Below are 18,069 nucleotides of genomic sequence, written 5' to 3'. Positions count from 1 at the left end.
TATCCTTTTGAAAGCTTGTTTGCTTTCAATAAAGTACTAATTGTTTTGTGTACATGCATGTATACGAAGGCACCTAAAGTGGTGATGCCTTAGACACTGTCAATTCTAAATCTAGCCATGATTTAAAGGTAGCTCAATTCTCCTGTAAGAAGTAAACAAACTACATCTTACTGACAGGATCTGCTGTAGCATTTTTGATGCTGTATAGGAGAATAGTCAAAGCTGTATATAGCGCCCCATTCCATCAATGATACTTGCTATTTCCATTAAAGAACAGGGAGAGAAAGTGGTTTCAAGTCCATACCAGAAGCACAAAAAAATAAAAATGAAGAAGCAGCTTGTGCTGATGTGCTCCACAAAAAATGGATGATGGATATTGGTGCGCTGGATGTGTCTTCAGGGTGCCCATGGGTGCTGGTAAAAAATGTTGCCTTTGTGGAAGAAAAATTAGAGTTGGGGGTCACATAGTCAGTCATAAAGGGGTAATATAGTAATTGTCTTGGTTTGCTATCCAAAAATAAGATGTAGCATACTGTATATCTTAGAAGTAGCATGAAGGGTCAGCAAGTAGTCTAAGCATATCAGGAAACCAGATAAAGATCAAGTGAACAAGAAGGTTCTACTGAGATGGTTCAAGAAGTTGACTATCATGTAGCCAGTGAGACTTGACAGGTCACGTACACAGGAACTCAAATATTGGAAAGTATTTCAAGGACCAAGAATAAAGTAGAAACAATACTTTTATTTTGAGGTATGAGAACTGGTTACAAAACACCAAGTCTTTTGAACCAGAGTAAATGTTAAATATGTACGCAAATTCAGTTATCATAAACACAGATCTTTGCTTGTATTCTGTGACCATCAATCTCCTAGTAGATTGCTGTAATAGGAATGCTCCCTCTTCAAGTATTTGCTGAAGAGAAAATCAAAGATGCAACAGACCAACTTGCTCCTGCCTGGTTCATTGGGTTGATTATCAATAGATACATTTAAGGTAACAATTTCTACCACACCTTTCACCCATGGTGGTTATGAGCTTGGCAAAATATATTATGGGTGTCTGCTGGTACAGGTGAAAGATTTGCCTTGCACCCAAAATAAAGTTGGAAAAACTAGTAAACTATAAACATTAAAAGTGTAATCTTTATGCATTTTTAACAGAAACCTTGCCACAAAGGACTGGAGTTATCTACTGCTCTTGTTCATAATGCACGTCAAGTTTTCTTGAGCAGTGCCTGTCAAGCCCATATGGAGCCTTATGAGGGTTTTCTTGCCTCCTTGGGGATTGAGATTGAGGGGCTGTTCAAACAGGGACTATTAAGGCCCATTGATGCATTCCTTGTGTGATTTTGGGCTAGATTGTTCTTGGTTAAAATGTCCTCTTGATCGCACCCCTTGGTATCCATAGTCCATAGTGTGCTGTCAGTATTAACCTTTGATGAGGCAGGGAGGTAGGGGTTGGTTCTCTGCATCGGTGTCCATTGTCCATAGCACACTTTCAGTGTTATTAGGCTTTGACAACCAGAGAGACTTGGGGTTGATTCTCCCCATTGGTGTCCATAGTCCATACCGCACTGGCAGTGTTGTCAGAGTTTGATGACCTTCGGGTCCCCTTTGGTGGCCAGAGTTTACAACACCTGAAAAACCAATACGGTACCTCTGTGTAAATAACGCAGATATAATGGAATGGTACACAGTGTGCACCTCTTGTCCAGAACGTGCACCCCTTAACTTTCATGAACTGTTTGCAAATGTCGTTTGTGATTTAACCAGCTCTGCTCCTGAGTCTGAGAGAGGTGCTCTTTTCAGGGTGGTGTGACTGTGGTTTAGGAAAATGATGTCCAGGAGTTGGTAAAGATGAACAGTATCTGCTTGTTATCTAATATAAAAATGATCAAAAAAAGGGTTAAACAACATCACTGGCAAAATCCGACAACAAGAATGACGCCAATGATAATTGTTTAGTTAAATTAACGCTTATATTGTTCTCTTACCAGATTGCACTTATTGCACACTCAGATTAACAACATAAATTTAGCAATTTCTGAAATACCGAGAGAAATTATTTCAGACAGGTCAGGTTCAAGTTGGTGGAGCGCATTTTGCAATGTGTTGCCACACCCACCACACTTTGAAAGAGCTCGGAATCTTGTTAGGCAACCCCCCTGGCAGACATGTGGTACAGTCCCACCCTCTGGAAATAACCATCCATATGCTGCAACCATGTGTTACGTGGGCATCCCCTTGGCCTGGTTCAGCCACTCCAGTCCTCGGCAATGAGCCGGATCACCCTTGGGGAATCGCATCACTTGGCCGTAGTGTCGTAACTGATGTTACCTCACAATGCAGGTAATGTACCTCATTCAGGACTCCATGAGTAACAGCTCATTCGACACAAAGTCAAACCAGCGGTACCCAATGATTCTCCGAAGAGACACAGTACCCAAGGAGTTCAGTCTTCCTCTCAGGTCACTGAATAGCATCCATGTCTCACAACCATATAACAAAACAGGAAGCACCAGGTCTCTAAACACTTGGCCCTTCGTCCTTTTGCATAGATATCGTGAGTGCCACACACCCTGTTCTAGCGACCTCATGACCCATCACGGTCTCCCTACTTGTCTACTGACTTCATAGGAAGAGTCAAAAGAGACATGAATGTCACTGCCAAGGTAAGTAAACCTTCCAACAAGGTCGACACTCAGACAGACACACTACTGATGGCTGCGCCCGAGAGGTTATTAAAGGCCTGGATCTTGGTTTTTATCAGGAAACTCGCAAGCCCAGACACTCAGACTCCTCACTCAGTCTCCCGAGAGCCCAGATCAGAGCCTCTATTGATTCCATGAAGATCACAGCATCATCAGCAAAGTCAAGATCAGTGAATCTGTCTTCACCAACAGATGCTCTTAGGGTCCAGCTTATCCTGAACATCTGTTGGTGAGGAGAGTTTCACTGTGGGGCATTTCAGACAGGAGAAGGGATAATGCAATCGCCTGAGTATATACAGCATTTGCCTCTAGAAATTTATTTTGTGGACACTTCTACCATTGACTGCTGAAAGCATCCATCCATCCATCCATTTTCCAACCCGCTGAATCCAAACAGGGTCACGGGGGTCTGCTGGAGCCAATCCCAGCCAACACAGGGCACAAGGCAGGAAACAATCCTGGGCAGGGTGCCGACCCACCGCAGGACACACACAAACACACCCACACACCAAGCACACACTAGGGCCAATTTAGAATCGCCAATCCACCTAACCTGCATGTCTTTGGACTGTGGGAGGAAACCGGAGCGCCCGGAGGAAACCCACGCAGACACGGGGAGAACATGCAAACTCCACGCAGGGAGGACCCGGGAATCAAACCCAGGTCCCCAGATCTCCCAACTGCGAGGCAGCAGCGCTACCCACTGAGCCACCGTGCCGCCCCTGCTGAAAGCATGTGCGAAGCAAATCCATATGCAGGTTGACAGAGTGCAATAGACAAGTGCAAACTACAAATTCGTAAACAGTGTAGCCAAGATGAAGCCTGGCAGCTGAGGGTCTGTTGAGGCTAGTGGGGCGGGCGGAGAGCAGCGTGGAGGACTGCAGTCTGGGAAATGGTTAATGTTGGAAGGAAGAAAACTAATGGTACCCTGAATGAAGGAGCTGAAAACAGAGGTGGAGATTTCTGGATGGTTCAGGGAACAACAGGAAGGAGTGAGAGAGATAAAGAGGAAGGATGAACACAGTAGTGAGGTGGAATCTGTGTAGGGGAACAAGAGTTCTCTTTTACAGCATCTATTATGGCTATAACAATGAGTGATTTATAGATCACTATAAATAGTTCTAGTTCAATACATGGCCACATAATCAGATTATTCTTGGAAAAATAGACCTCTGTTAATCAAGTTTCCCAGTCATTGGCATAGCCAGGGGGTTGGAGGGGGTGATCTGTGCTGGGCGGCAATTTTTTGTGGCTGGTACTTTTTAATAAATCTTAGTAATAGACTTTTTAGATTTTTTTTGATAATTTTGTTTGATAGGGCTTTGGCAAGCTAATGTGTGTTACCAATGTCAAAATTACATCATTTATAATGTTTAAAAACTCTTACAAATACATATGTTGCAAAGTTATGTATTATAAACGCGAATCTAGACCAGTTCTCTGAAATACTCTGACTGAGGACTCACTCCGCTGACTTAATCTGACTGAAAAGGACGAACCCTTCAATCTCATTACTAATATTTTATTATTCTCTCAATCTCAAGACGAAGAGAACAAAAGAGAGTAGTGCTGCTTTTAGAAAAAAGAAAAAGGTGAGGGAAGAAGTCTTATAAAAGAGTTGTGCAGGAATGCCGTCTGGACCAAGGTGCTAGTTGATTTCCAGCTATCGAAGGTCTAGTTCCCTCATGCTGGGATAGTGGTCAAGTTCTGGACAAATTGAGAATTGCTGAATGATATCAAGCACATCAGGGCTGGGACTGATCAAACAATTGAACAGTGACACACAGTGCTCCCTCCATTTTTCTAGAATTTTATCTTTATCCTGAATGAGTGAATTCCAATCAACGGATCACAGTGGACTGGATGTGATTTGGATAGGACCATACACTTGTCTGATTGCTTGATAAAATTCTCTCGTGCATCAGGAATCAGAACATTCCTGCATTTCTGCTGCCTTTTACACCTACCATGTCAAGCAGCCTAACTTGTGTCTCAGATTTCAGGCACAGGTATTTCGAGTATTTGCTCTTAGATTTCAGGTCATTGTCCCATGAGATCCTGGGATGGCGTTTGTTATCAATGAGAATGGAGATTTCTTGATTGTTCGAGTCAAATCAGTCCTGATGTTTGACAGATGTTATACCCAGTGTTTCTGTTGCTGCGGTAATGATCGAGTTCTTGTAGGCTGGGAGTTGCCACTGGATAGGATTACAACTCTTTCAAGACTCTTCTTGGGTACTGATTAAAAATCATTGGATTTTGTAATTTGATGATGTTAAAATGGTGTCTTGGAGGTTGGTTGGATCTTGGTTTCGCATGTATTTTCAGGAGAAGTCTGGACAGATGGAGTTTATGATCTATGCAACAGTTATTGGCTCCATGGAGGGACCAAGTGAGAAGATCATCTGGTATATCTCAACAATGCGTGATGATGTAATCTATCATGCACCAATGACCTGAGCTTGGATGCATCCATGTCATTTTATGGCTGTTCTTCTATCAGACAATTGTATTGAGTTTGACCTGACAATTACAAACACAGAGCTCAAAAAGTCATAAGCTGTTTGCATTTCAGTTTCCATCTCTATGGTGTCTGAAGACATTCTTCCATAGTCCTAAGGCACACCCAACTTGAGCATTGAAATCTCTTATCAGCAATAGCTTATCTCCCTTCTGAGCTTATAGAAAACAAGGAAGCTCGTAGAATTCATCCTTTGTTGTTTTCTCTTAATCCAGAGTTGGTGCATATACGTTGAAGATTGTTAGGTGATGTTTTTCAATGGGAGTCGAAGACTGCATATCCATTCATTGACATGCACTGTTAAAATGTTAAAACACCTGACCAGATGAGTTTTCATGGCAAATCCTACACCGTGGATACGGGGTTCACCAGCAAGTCTGCCCTCCCAAAAGAAAGTGCAGCCTACTCCGACTTCTTGGAGGCTTTCTTCATCTGACAATCTCATTTCGCTCAGAGCTGCAACATCAATATTGTACAGTTGAAGGTCATGAGCAACGAGGGCAGTTTGTCTTTTAGGACAGTTGCTTGTATCCGAATCAAGCAAAGTTTTGACATTCCAGGATTCAACAAGAAGAGGCCAAAACGATGTCAATTTCTTATGTAAACTATTGGAACCGCACACATGATCATTTTTCCCGAATTTGAGTATCCAAGCAGAATGAACAGGGCTGGCTTTGTTTAGGCCACCATTTCTACACCCTTCCTCTGGTGACGGGAAGCAGTGCTTCCCTCAGTAGCAGCTGCTACGACACTTGTGAAGCTGCCGAACATGAATGCTGCCATTTCATTCAGCGAATGACCTTTATGCAGAAGCCGCCAACGTGCAGGTTTTGGACTGGATGCTTCCAGGACAGGTCAGCCCCTGCACCCGTTGCCAATCCCCCATCCCCATTGAACTTGAAAAAGAAGATAGAGGGAGAAGGAGAGAAACAGCCTCTGAATGCTTTGATTTCAGTGGTACACAAGGTGCGGATTCCTCAGTCGCACCTTGACTTGATCAACCCAGTCCCATTATCTATGGCAGGAGTGAATCCTGATGATGGAGGGACTATGCGACTGCACTGGGACCCTCCTTGCCCAAGGATGGTGTTCGAGCTTGTGTACTCACTGATGATACTGAGCTTTTTGCCTTCTAACTCCTGTGTGCTGATGTTACTTGAGCATGTCGTATGACTTCCCACATGACGCAGACGGTAACTGGATGGCTCCTCAACCAGTGAGGCGCCTTTGATGGGTTTTGTTTTTCATCCAAAACAGGATGTCTATGCACACCCCCCTCCAAGGAGCATTGTCCCAGGGGGTGGACATTTAGTCACAGACCACTCAAACATGCGGCAGGTTGCACATTTCTTACTCCATCCGGTCTTTTAAATACTGATTACAAGTGTCAACTACATCACGATTTCAATAACATTGACAAGGAAGAGTTCCTCCTTGAGAGAAAAAGACTTCAAATTTTCATTGCTGTTGCTGCTATTTGAGATAAAACAGAGGCCCCCTTTAACTTTTGAAATGTATTCAAAAATTCAATATCGGATATTCAGTTCCAAATATCATAACACTTCTGTGAATTTTCCTCACAATTGCTATTAGTGTTGCTTGCTGTGAAAGAAGTTTCTCCAAAACTGAAAGTTATAAAATCAATTATTTAAGATCTTTAGTACTTTGCGTTCAAGAAACCTTGCCATATTTTCTGTTGAGCAGCAACTAACAAACAAAATTGACTTCAATAATGTTATTGACGATTTACCAAAATAAAAGCAAGAAAAGTAGTATTGTACAATTATTATTTGAATAGATGCAGATTGTAGATTTTAGATTGTAATTAAATTGTAATTGTAATTAATTTGTAGCTGTGATTATTAATTAAAAACGTAGTTAAATTATTTGATGTTTTTATTTTTTGCATGTTATGTAGTATGTTTTTTTTTGTTGGCCAAGGGGCTTTAAACTCAAACACCACCCCGTGACAAAAACCTTATATGCCACAGCTTTTCAGTGGCCAGTAATCTGATTTCTCTGTTTGGTTTTGTATGGCATTTTAGAAATCAGGTTTCTGTGAATAGCTGTATTATTGAGGCGAATGAAAACACGATAGACATTACCGTAAGTGAAAGCGGACTTGGATTCAGTCACATCCTCGGACGGGTACAACAAATCACCACATTGTTGAATGAATGCACTACTACACCCACAGGGTTGTCTTCAAATTGAACTTTACTGGGACCACCAAAGCACAAACGTATTGCATTAGAACAGTTCTCATGCAGTAACGCGCGGCGAGGTTCTTGGCTAGTGAGGCACTGACTCCTTCAGGCTGACATTTACAAATATATGAATCGAAAAGAGTAGGCCTAGCTTATTCACTATTCAATTGGCAGCATGCACATTGACGACTTTTTATGTTTGAAATCATCAGCACTTCTTTACACACACATAGGTAAGGTAGATATTTGTCTATCAAAGAACTTTACATTTATAGCTGTGAGAGAGAGAGCGGAGAGAGCGCATTTGCTCTGTACCCTCCATGTGTTCTAAATTTGCTGTTGCAATTCCACAATTCATATCATTCAATACAAATGAAAGTATAGAGTGGTGTAAAAAAAGCAGATTTCAATTTTGACCTTAATTGAAATATTTACTTGTTTTTAAAAGCTTTTCATTCTGATGCTTTAATCAATTTTAATACAGACTGATCAACAAAAAGATAACAAGAAAAACAAAAGAATATTTTATTTAAGGTCAAAATTTAGTTTTTAAATATTGGATTGTTTTTTTCTTAGTCTGATCCCATATTTTATAAAATTGAAAACCGTTTATGGTCTTATCTTTATTTGTAAATGAAGTCCATGAGCATATCCTTCTCCAAAAAAATTCCCGCCACTTTCTTTTAAAATGAAAGGAAAATAAGGAGGACTTAATCTTCCATTTTGGCAGTCAGCTAGAACAAAAAATAAAAATAAACGGACTGCTGCAGTGCACTTGAATTTCTGATATCGCCATCTTGTTGGTGTGTAGAGTCTCTGCGTAGAAGAAACACCTGTTTGGCTCACATGCGCCCCCTTCGGTGGAGCACGGTACAGTCTGCCTCACCTTGTGCTTTTTCACTGTGGTTTTACATCTGATCAGCATGACTAAATACGTCACACTCATTCATTAGAGATATTAGCCAGACTGTGGAAAGTCAGGGTGTATAATAAACGTGTCTGCAAACATTATATTGGCAACATACAGAGAGAGAGCAACAGACACGCACCAATTGCATGCATCAACATAGGGACAGGGACAGCGCAGTCCGAGGTGAGGTGAGGCTCATCGCTATCCCGCCTCACGTGTCTCCTATTTGAACAGGAAATGTGCAAATTCAGCGATTTTGACTATAAAAATTATCAAAATTATTGAAGGAAACAAATTTATAGCACAGACCAGTGGACAATTTTATTTTATGTTATTATTATTAGTTTTGTTTTTACTTATCAAGCCTCCACTGAAAGCACATCTCTGTTGTCATGATATACTCAAATGCGCGAACCATGGATGTACAGTAAGAAGATATGCTCGAGAAGGCGGTTCATCTATGACTTCATTTTATTCTTTTTGGGAGAGGATGGGTTAACTTTTACAGGATATATCAATAAACGGACATGGCATACAATTTGTCTTTACTTAATAAAAAGATTATCACAAAAACAAATTATCGTAAATGACAGCATAGAGGAATTACACAGAACTGGAATATTTGCTGCTCACAGTAATGGTTCTCTAAGCAAAGTGGAGAGAGAAACCAGCAAAAAACGACGGAAACTGCTTATCCTGTCCGGTTTATCGGCCTGAGTCTGTAGCAGTGAGTGAAGTAGATACTGTCGAATCGGAAATGTCTCAACTTCATGCAGTGTCGGCATTCTCATTTTTCTGAAAAAGAAAACATTATTAGTACATTATGGATCCATTCAAAATCCACAGCTAACAGGACAGCAACGCATTCGAGTAGGATAAAAGGACAGCGATGGTTGGAGCAATGTTTGATTTTAACACAGAAAACAAAACAAAAAAAAGTTTAAATTAGGCTGGTTAACAACGCAGCAGTAGCTTTCTGTTATAATTTGATAGGATCATAATTATCATGTGTACAAAGTACAGTGAAATTCTTACTTGCATGTGCTAATTAACATACAGCACATATTATGTTACTGCAGTGCAAATATTTTATGTTAGCATGGTAGTAGTCAGCAGTTTACCTGAAGACAGTTAGGTCTGGATGTATGATTGACAGAGACCTGTCACACAGGTAAGCAGAACTCTGCATTGTATAAATCTGAGGTTCACAAGCCGGGGAAGATTCAAGAATGATGTCTGAGACTCTGGCATCATAGGATAATTAAAGGTCCTCACAGAGGTAAGTGGTCAACCAGTGGATTGCACAGGGAGACAGCCTTTGACAGTGGAAGTGACAATTGGTGGGAAGACTAGCCGCGATAGTTGCCAGTTGGTGTCTACTATTTTAAAAAGCATCTCCAATGGCCATAACAGCGGAAAGGTGCTACTTCTCAAAGTATGAAATGTCATTGTTAAATAAGCGTATATTGTTGGGCTTAACTGTGATGTGGATAGTGCTACAGTCTTTTTAGCTCTGTGTCCGTTATAATATTTAAGATTATTTAACTTTTATACTAAAGGGGAAATCGTGCAAAAATATGTTAAAAGTGGCCTGTTTACATACTGGTTATGAATTTTTTTGCAGTATTTTGATTTATGAATGTAAATATACAGTATTATTTTTATGAGAATTTCATATTGCTGGAATATCGTATTGGGAAGCCCAAATTGTTATACGAATTGTGTTGTGGGATAAGTATAATGTCTTACGCCTAGTCAATAAATGATTACTGTACTTAGAGTACTTAACAACTGAACTGAAAAAAGACTCTCCTTTACTATTTATTTATTTATTTATTTTGTTTCCACTCGACTTTCCAGAAGTGGAAGGCGGTTTAGGAGCAGCAGCAGACTTGCCAGGAGTTTGACAATGGGACGTCAACTTTCTACAGTTGAGCAAACCGCCGCTTAAAGGCTCGCGATGGCGCGCGATTTGAAGATTTTTATACTAACAATATTAGAAGTTGTTGCTCCATATGAGTCACGCTTACGGATCATCAAATGTTATAATAAACTGATCTGACAGAAACATCTTATGAGAGGGAGATTGCCAGTCTTTAGCCATGTAGGGGCGTTAAACAACAGCTCAACAGACAAGCGTGTAAGAGTGATCGGCGTGACAGTAACATACAAGATGTTGGTACTGCATTTGACAAAAAAATCAACTAGAAGACGGCTTGCATTTCCAAGGTTGAGAATCCCTGTTCTAAGCTTAAGCCATGATATTTAACTGTTTTAACTGTCTCTACCACTGCTGTTGATATTACCTTAGGCGCCCACTTGCATTTTGCCCATCTTTCATTTTTTTTATTTTGTTTAATGAAGCTACCGGAAAATGCACATTAGACGAGGCAAACATCCGTCGAATATTCGTAAGTCAAGTGTTTCCTGATTTGGGATTTTTTGCCACAGATGCCCCAGGAAGCGCCCAATTGTTTATGTGGTTAATTAATGATGCCCAGCATTTACACAATTGAAGAAAACTGACATCGACCGTAAAAAAAAAAAGGAGGAGGAAGAAGAAGAAGAAGAAAAGCCAAAACGCCCCCTTCCAGTCGACCTCCACTCGCCCGACTCCTCCGCCAGTTTCCCGCTCATCATTCTGACCTCAGACAGGTGCGCGCACACGTGCTTATGAAGCGCGCAGCCGCGGCGCGTTACCTGACGGTATAAGATGACTGCTGGGCGTATCAGACATCTTACTCTGAGTTTTCTGTTTGTTTCATTATGGCGTGTAAAGCGATGCATCAGTTGCTGTTTCTCGTATTTGGGTTGCTGACTTTCAATGTCGTTTCCGTGGCATTCGGTTACAGGCGGTCTGGCGTTCCTTTTAAAGTCCACAAGGCTGTGGTTATACAGAAAGAGAGTTTAGTCCAGCAAAGAGCGGGGTCGCCCGAAACGGTATCTGCACAATGCACGGAGTGGGATGTTATCGTGACCATCAACCCTGATCTGCTAGGCATTCAGCATCCTGTCCAGGCGTCCGATTTGTCAGTAGGAGGATGTGGCGTGACCAGCCAAACGCCAACTGCCTTTGTAATCGAAGCTCCGTTACAGGGATGTGGCAGCACCGTTATGGTGAGATTTTTGTATTAAAAACCGGGCAAAGTGGTGGTTTCTACCACATGGATCGTTGGCTTCTACGGAGCTTTGTTTTGGCGTTAAAGTTCCGAGCGATCCAAAGTTTTGTATGTATTTCAGATTTGTGTAAATATAACTTTTTTTATCAACCCATTTGGCTCTTTTGTAAATCTTTTTAGAATTAAGGGGCCCTGTGGAGGTGTAGGTGCCACTTAATGATTTAGCAACTCTCCTGCAACTAGTTGCTACTTGTTAGTGCTGTAACAGCCTTCACTTTACAATGTTCAGAAACTACAACATTTGATATGCTTGTTTACTGTTGCTTTTCTAGATGCTCACTGATGAAATGGTGTACACCTTCACCCTTGACTACATCCCCTCTCCTATTCCTGGAATTCCCATTATACGAACCAACCCAGCTGTGGTGCAGATAGAATGCCATTACCCCAGGTGAGATGCACAGCAGACGTGCTAGAATCCAAGAAAAGCAATTGGATCTTTCTAAAGCTCTGCATTTCTGGTCCGAGGGATCTGCAGTCTTATTTGACTTTCATTGTATTGAATTGTGGTGTCTGCCTCTTCCTAACTGCTTGTCTCCCTTGTAGAAACCACAATGTCAGCAGTAATGCACTGAATCCCACTTGGGTCCCATATACCTCCACCATATCTGCTCAGGATGTTCTGGGATTCTCTTTGATTATAATGAACAGTAAGGCATTGTCATTTTTGGCTTTGAAGTCCTCCCACTGCCATTCGGCAGGATTACCTTGGACCAGATCATCAATGTCATGTGCTCTGTCTGCAGGTGACTGGAGTGGACCAAGTTCCTCCAACGTCTTCTATCTAGGTGACCTCATCAACCTGCAGGCCTCTGTTGACAGCACTAACCATGTGCCTCTATTGCTTTTTGTGGACAACTGTGTGGCTTCCTCTGCTTCAAATGGTTCTGCCCCAATATACACCTTCATTGGCAATAATGGGTGAGGAATCTAGACCTGACACTTGTCCCAAGGCAAATGCCTTTCTTATAGCTCTGATCTCCTGTCTGTTTTGCAGGTGCTTTACAGACAGCAAAGTGACTGGCTCCAATTCCCAGTTCATCACTCCCAGAATTGCTCCATCTATCCTCCAGTTTGAACTTGATGCCTTCAGGTTCTATGGTGTGGCTACAAGCTCAGTAAGTTGGCCCAAAACAGTATATTGATGTCAAGGCAACATCCTAGCATATCTTCATCTGATGTAAGGAAGTGGCTTCTGAATAGCATGCTTGGGTTTCTTGTATACTTTCAGGTCTTCATTACCTGTCGTCTGAAGGTGACTTTGGCTTCCCAGGCCATTGACAACTTGAACAAGGCCTGCACCTACATAACTGGACTGAGCCAGTAAGTTTCTGCAGGGGTTAATTTAGTTGAGAACCATAGTAGCCCATAGGATTCTGACAGACCTGCTTTCCTAAAGGTGGACATCTGTAGATGGCAGTAACCAGGTATGTAGCTGCTGTGATGCCAGTTGTGCTACTGGCCAAAAAAGGAGGATTGAGATGGCAAGACGAAGACCAGGGAGGAGTGGTAGGTGTCTACTACAAGTAGCTTTTGGAGATGGTCCATTTAGTACATGAATAGCTAAAGGCTACCCACCCTCTCTAGTAAAAACTACACCGGTTGAATGGGAGAAGACTCTTGTGGTTGGTCCCCTATTCCTGGAAGGGAAGCATCACCCTGCAGTATCTGAACATCTGACTGCTACAGAAGAGAAGCCAGCAGGTGAGGTCTGAATGGGATCTGCAAATAACTGCTTTATCATCTTAATCCTAAATGAAGTTGGCTTTGGGGATTATTTGTTTGGGTGTAAAGACTCTTGATTTATTGTCAAACCAATTTTGCTTTTCCAGGCTACTTTTTGTGCGTGCCAAGACTGCAGATGCATGATGTTGCTTACTACCTTTCCTTTTTACAGGCTCCTTTATGCTGTTCCTGGGTTCAATGCTGGTTGTATTGGCTCTGACATGTTCTGCTTTTCTTCTGTACCTCTTGTACCAGAAACCTCAGATTTCTAATTAAACTGACTGAAATGTATTTGTATCTGGTTAATGCCTTTTTTTGGGGGGGGGGGGTGATTGAGGGTTTCATACAACCCCCATGGAGTTGAACACTTTGAGAATAGGAACTTCACTATCCCATAATCCTGATGATCTAGCCTGAAATGGTTTTTCGGGCCAAGATTGGCAAAATCCCACTACTGACCACAGGCAGTATTTTTGCTAATTTTGGAGATCCACCTCCACAACAGTGGGTAATACTATATTGGGTGTGGTGTTCTTCCCTCAACATTTGTATTCCAGCTGGGTGTTAGCAAGGTGTAGCAATTTAATATTGCGAGAACTTTAACCTTGGTGAAATCCCAAATTGATCGGGAGCCAAAACTTCCTATCAGGATGAGGCCTTGGATCTAACCCCACAAAACTGCACAATTCAAAGTAGTACAAACCTCCCTTAATTTAGAGAACTGGTATGATGTCATGAAATGTCATAGGCAAGAGCTATTGGTTCAAGAATTGTCTAACAGCTACTGTAATTTGACAATGTGGAGATTTGAAAGCTCTAGCTGTTGTCCCATCAGGACCCTGCAGACATGCGAGATGTTCAATGTGACTGCAGGCTATCTAACCTGATGTGGAGTAAAAGTGAAGGGAGGTTATGGTTAAGCTACTAATCCACTAGTGAGACCTCTGCTGGAGCATTGTGAAGAACTACGGATTAATCGTGTCTTATACAGGATTGTCCCAGTCAATTTAATAGATTTCAAAATGTGTAGTGTTAGGCCCAATTTTTATCTTGGTATATTCAGTCCTCCACTTAACTTCCTATCAAATCTGCTCAAAAGCTCATTTTTTCTCTTCCCCCCCCCCCCCCCCCCCCCCATTTGTTGTAAATGGCTCCATTGACCAGTATAAATACATTAAATGATCTCTGAGGTAATACAGCTCAATATACTTTGACTATTTCATATTTATTTGATCTTTGAGTTTACAGCAGATGCTGTAATGGCCTGTCACCTGGTGGTTCCGCTTTCCAGAACATCCCAGAAACCAGTGGAAGCTACAAAGCTGCCCTCGTCACAATTTAACTGACTTTTCAGCCTTGGTGGGCTGTCTGTAAAAGGCAAAGTTCCTGATCTTCTCAAACTGTTATCTGGCTCAAGAACATAAACTCTGGGCAATGATGGCTATTTGAGGTCTCTTCAATGTCTCGGAAGTTCTTAAACAATTCAAGTCAGTTGACTTGAGTAGCTGTTAAATCTTTGAGGATCCCCAGCAGAGACAAGTTATCTCTTTTGTGGTGGATATGTCTCCAGTATAGTAAAATACATACCAGGAAATTGGTCAAGCTTTTGTTTGCCTTTTGCACTGAATATTGGACTACTGAAGAAAATTGTGATATTAAAGGCAAGCCTCTGAAAGAAAACTCACAAGGGCTCTGCTTCAGTTCATCACTGTTCTGATTAGATCTATTTTTAACAATAGATCTTGCATTTTATAATACAAGTACACATTTGAAATCCTACTTTGAGGGTTTTATAGCCATATGTAGTTACCATATATACTCATGGGTAAGTTCTCCCACAGAAATCTGGGCTTGATTTATTCATATAATTTCTGGTATTGTATGTTGGTTGTATAAGTCAAATGCAGAAAACTTGTGCTATTGGTCAGAGATTGATATGCAAATGCCCACCTGAGAGTAACCTGAGCACACAGCCTTTTTTCCTATGTATTGTGCCTACGTGACCACACACTGATACAAAAAAACATCATTGCAAATGTTGCTTCGGAATAGTTTGGGTATCTCCTACCCCTTTATCCTAAGCAAATCCTTTTATCTACGATGGAGTGTTTGATCAGAAGAAAATTTGAAGCTGGTTTAAAATTAAACGTCAATGAAGTAGCAAAAGAAATTGGTAACTGTGCTGCTGCAACAAAATTCAATGCGTCCGAGAAACTAGTGTGAGATTGGAGGAGGCGAAGACGTAAAAAAAAAAAAATCGCATTTTTGGACGGGTGTATAAGTCAGGGTCCGATTTTGATTTTTTTTTTTTTTGGGGGGGGTTCAAGGCCCGACTTATAAGTGAGTATATACGGTATTTGGCCTATTGGAGATCATCATGGCGCCGCAGATGGCAGCCTCGGTGCCTCGTTCCTTGGTGCTTTCTCTGTTTTTGTTTGTTCAGTGATAAGCTGTCCCCCTCTGATCACATACAGCAGAATGGAACTCTTACACATCGGCCAATTCGCTGTTGAAATTTTTTCACTGTCTTTCACTCAAACAGAATATAATACAGAATTTTTAGTCGGAGGAGCAGCCGCCCTTTACGGAATTAGAAGGAGACGCCGACGAGGGAAGCGAGCCGGAGCGCTTGTTAAACTGCGCCACCGGGGACTTCGAACTGCGCTCCCTTCAATACATCTGGCGAACGTCCGGTCTTTGGCCAACAAGATGGACGAACTGCTACTGTTAAACAGAATAAACACGGACTTTTCCAGATCTGCCATCCTGTGCTTCATTGAAACCTGGCTTGGTGAGCACATCCCCGATCGCGCATTATACCTGCTGAGCTTCCAACTTCTCCTTGCGGACCGCGTCATGGAGCACTCGGGGAATACGAAAGGAGGCGGAATCTGTTTCTACATAAACGAAGGTTGGTGTACAGCTGTCACAGTACTAATCAAAACATGCAGCCCTCACTTAGTCTTTTTTCATTGACTGTAAACCGTTCTATTCACCGCGGGAGTTTTCCTCGTTTATTCTGGTTGGTGTTTACATCCCAGCTCAGGCCTGTGTTAGTGAAGCATTACAACACCTGGCTGACCAGATAACTAACATGGAGCACAAACACCCGGACTCCCTGCTCATTGTTCTTGGTGATTTTAACAGAGCAAACCTCAGGCAAGAACTGCCAAAATTCAGTCAGCATATTAAGTGTCCTACCAGGGACAAAAACACACTGGACCACTGCTACACTACATTAAAGGATGCTTATCGCTCTGTCCCTCGTGCTGCCCTGGGACTCTCTGACCACTGTTTGGTTCATCTTCTCCCGACTTACAGGCAGAACTTAAGATCTGCAAAGCCTGTGGTGAAAACGGTGAAGAGATGGACCAACGAGGCAAAGCTGGAACTACAAGCCTGCTTTGACTGTACTGATTGGAGTGTTTTTGAGTCTGCAGTGACAGACCTGGATGAGCTTACTGACACTGTGACATCCTATCGTCAGTTTTTGTGAGGATATGTGTGTGCCCATGAAAACTTTTCGCACATACAACAACAACACACCCTGGTTTACTACAAAACTCAGGCAGCTTCGTAAGGCTAAGGAGAAGGCCTACAGAAGTGGGGACAGAATCCTGTATAATCAAGCCAGAAACACATTGACAAAGGAGATCAGAGTAGCAAAGAGGTGCTACACTGAAAAGCTGGAAAATAGGTTTATAGCCAACGACCCTGCATCAGTGTGGAGAGGTTTGAAAGACATCACCAACTACAAGAAACCATCCCCCCATACTGAAGAGAACCATCAACTGGCTAACGAGCTGAATTTGTTCTACTGCAGGTTTGATAATCCCTCTTTCACACCTCTCACCCATGCCAATCAGAATATACTCCCAGCACTCACTACCAAGCCCCTGCCTCTCCCCACTGACACCATACCTGCACTCAGGATCTGTGAAGGGGACGTGAGTCAGCTCTTCAGGAGACAGAAGATCAGGAAGACACCAGGTCCAGATGGTGTGTCACCCTCCTGTCTTAAAGTCTGTGCTGATCAGCTGGCCCCCATATTTACACAGATCTTCAACAGATCCCTGGAGCTATGTGAAGTTCCCTCCTGCCTTAAGCATTCCACAATACTCCCGGTTCCAAAGAAAACCTCCATCGCAGGGTTAAATGACTACAGGCCAGTCGCCCTGACGTCTGTGGTCATGAAATCCTTTGAAAGACTGGTGTTGACCTACCTGAAGGACATTACAGACCCCCTGCTTGACCCCCTACAGTTTGCTTACCGAGCAAACAGGTCAGTGGATGATGCAATCAACATGGGACTGCACTACATCCTGCAACATCTCGACTCTCCAGGGACATATGCTAGGATCCTGTTTGTGGACTTCAGCTCGGCGTTCAGTACTATCATTCCAGAAGTCCTCCACACCAAACTCACTTGGCTCACTGTACCAGCTCCCATCTCCCAGTGGATCAAAAACTTCCTGACAGATAGGAAGCAGCAAGTGAGACTGGGAAAAATCACATCCAGCACACGAACAGTCAGCACTGGCGCCCCCCAGGGATGTGTCCTCTCTCCTCTGCTCTTCTCCCTCTACACAAATGACTGCACCTCAAGAGACCGGTCTGTTAAAATCTTGAAGTTTGCAGATGATATGACAGTCATTGGCCTCATCAAGGACAGTGACGAGTCTGTATACAGACGAGAGGTTGAACAGCTGGCCCTTTGGTGCGGTCAAAACAACCTGGAGCTGAACAAGCTTAAAACTGTGGAGATGACAGTAGACTTCAGGAGGAGCCCCCCAGTGCTGCCCCCTCTCACACTACT

The 18,069-nt window shown here is 42.4% G+C and overlaps 2 protein-coding genes and 1 long non-coding RNA gene across 15 annotated transcripts in view; 1 reads left to right on the top strand and 2 right to left on the bottom strand.

The window, feature by feature from the left end:
- Positions 1-18,069, bottom strand: part of plscr3b (phospholipid scramblase 3b) — a 482,910-nt gene that overhangs the window by 175,853 nt on the left and 288,988 nt on the right. The window lies entirely within an intron of this gene.
- The window catches only part of LOC114649013 (zona pellucida sperm-binding protein 3-like), a 238,557-nt gene that overhangs the window by 201,426 nt on the left and 19,062 nt on the right, over positions 1-18,069 (top strand). For 2 of the 12 annotated variants that reach the window (XM_051924879.1, XM_051924880.1), the window contains exons 4-6: positions 12,275-12,449; positions 12,526-12,646; positions 12,760-12,851. The exons of 6 other annotated variants lie outside the window; for them this stretch is intronic. In XM_051924879.1, the coding sequence (XP_051780839.1) occupies positions 12,275-12,449; positions 12,526-12,646; positions 12,760-12,851 (388 nt within the window). Of the gene's footprint in view, positions 1-11,079; positions 11,467-11,800; positions 11,920-12,074; positions 12,179-12,274; positions 12,450-12,525; positions 12,647-12,759; positions 12,852-12,927; positions 13,038-13,115; positions 13,233-18,069 lie in introns of those variants that run through there. 4 more of the 12 variants (XM_051924887.1, XM_051924890.1, XM_051924886.1 and 1 more) reach the window with 4 other exon arrangements.
- LOC127527164 (uncharacterized) overlaps positions 1-18,069 on the bottom strand; it is a 252,499-nt gene that overhangs the window by 216,413 nt on the left and 18,017 nt on the right. The window contains exon 1 of one of the 2 annotated variants that reach the window (XR_007934464.1): positions 12,432-12,477. The exons of the other annotated variant lie outside the window; for it this stretch is intronic. This is a non-coding gene — a long non-coding RNA (uncharacterized LOC127527164). Of the gene's footprint in view, positions 1-12,431; positions 12,478-18,069 lie in introns of those variants that run through there. 2 annotated transcript variants of the gene reach the window in all.

This window comes from Erpetoichthys calabaricus, chromosome 3, assembly GCF_900747795.2.
Source record: "Erpetoichthys calabaricus chromosome 3, fErpCal1.3, whole genome shotgun sequence".
NCBI lineage: Eukaryota > Metazoa > Chordata > Cladistia > Polypteriformes > Polypteridae > Erpetoichthys > Erpetoichthys calabaricus.
The sequence above is the reverse complement of the archived record's forward strand: the minus strand, read 5'-3'. Positions and strand labels throughout refer to the sequence as shown.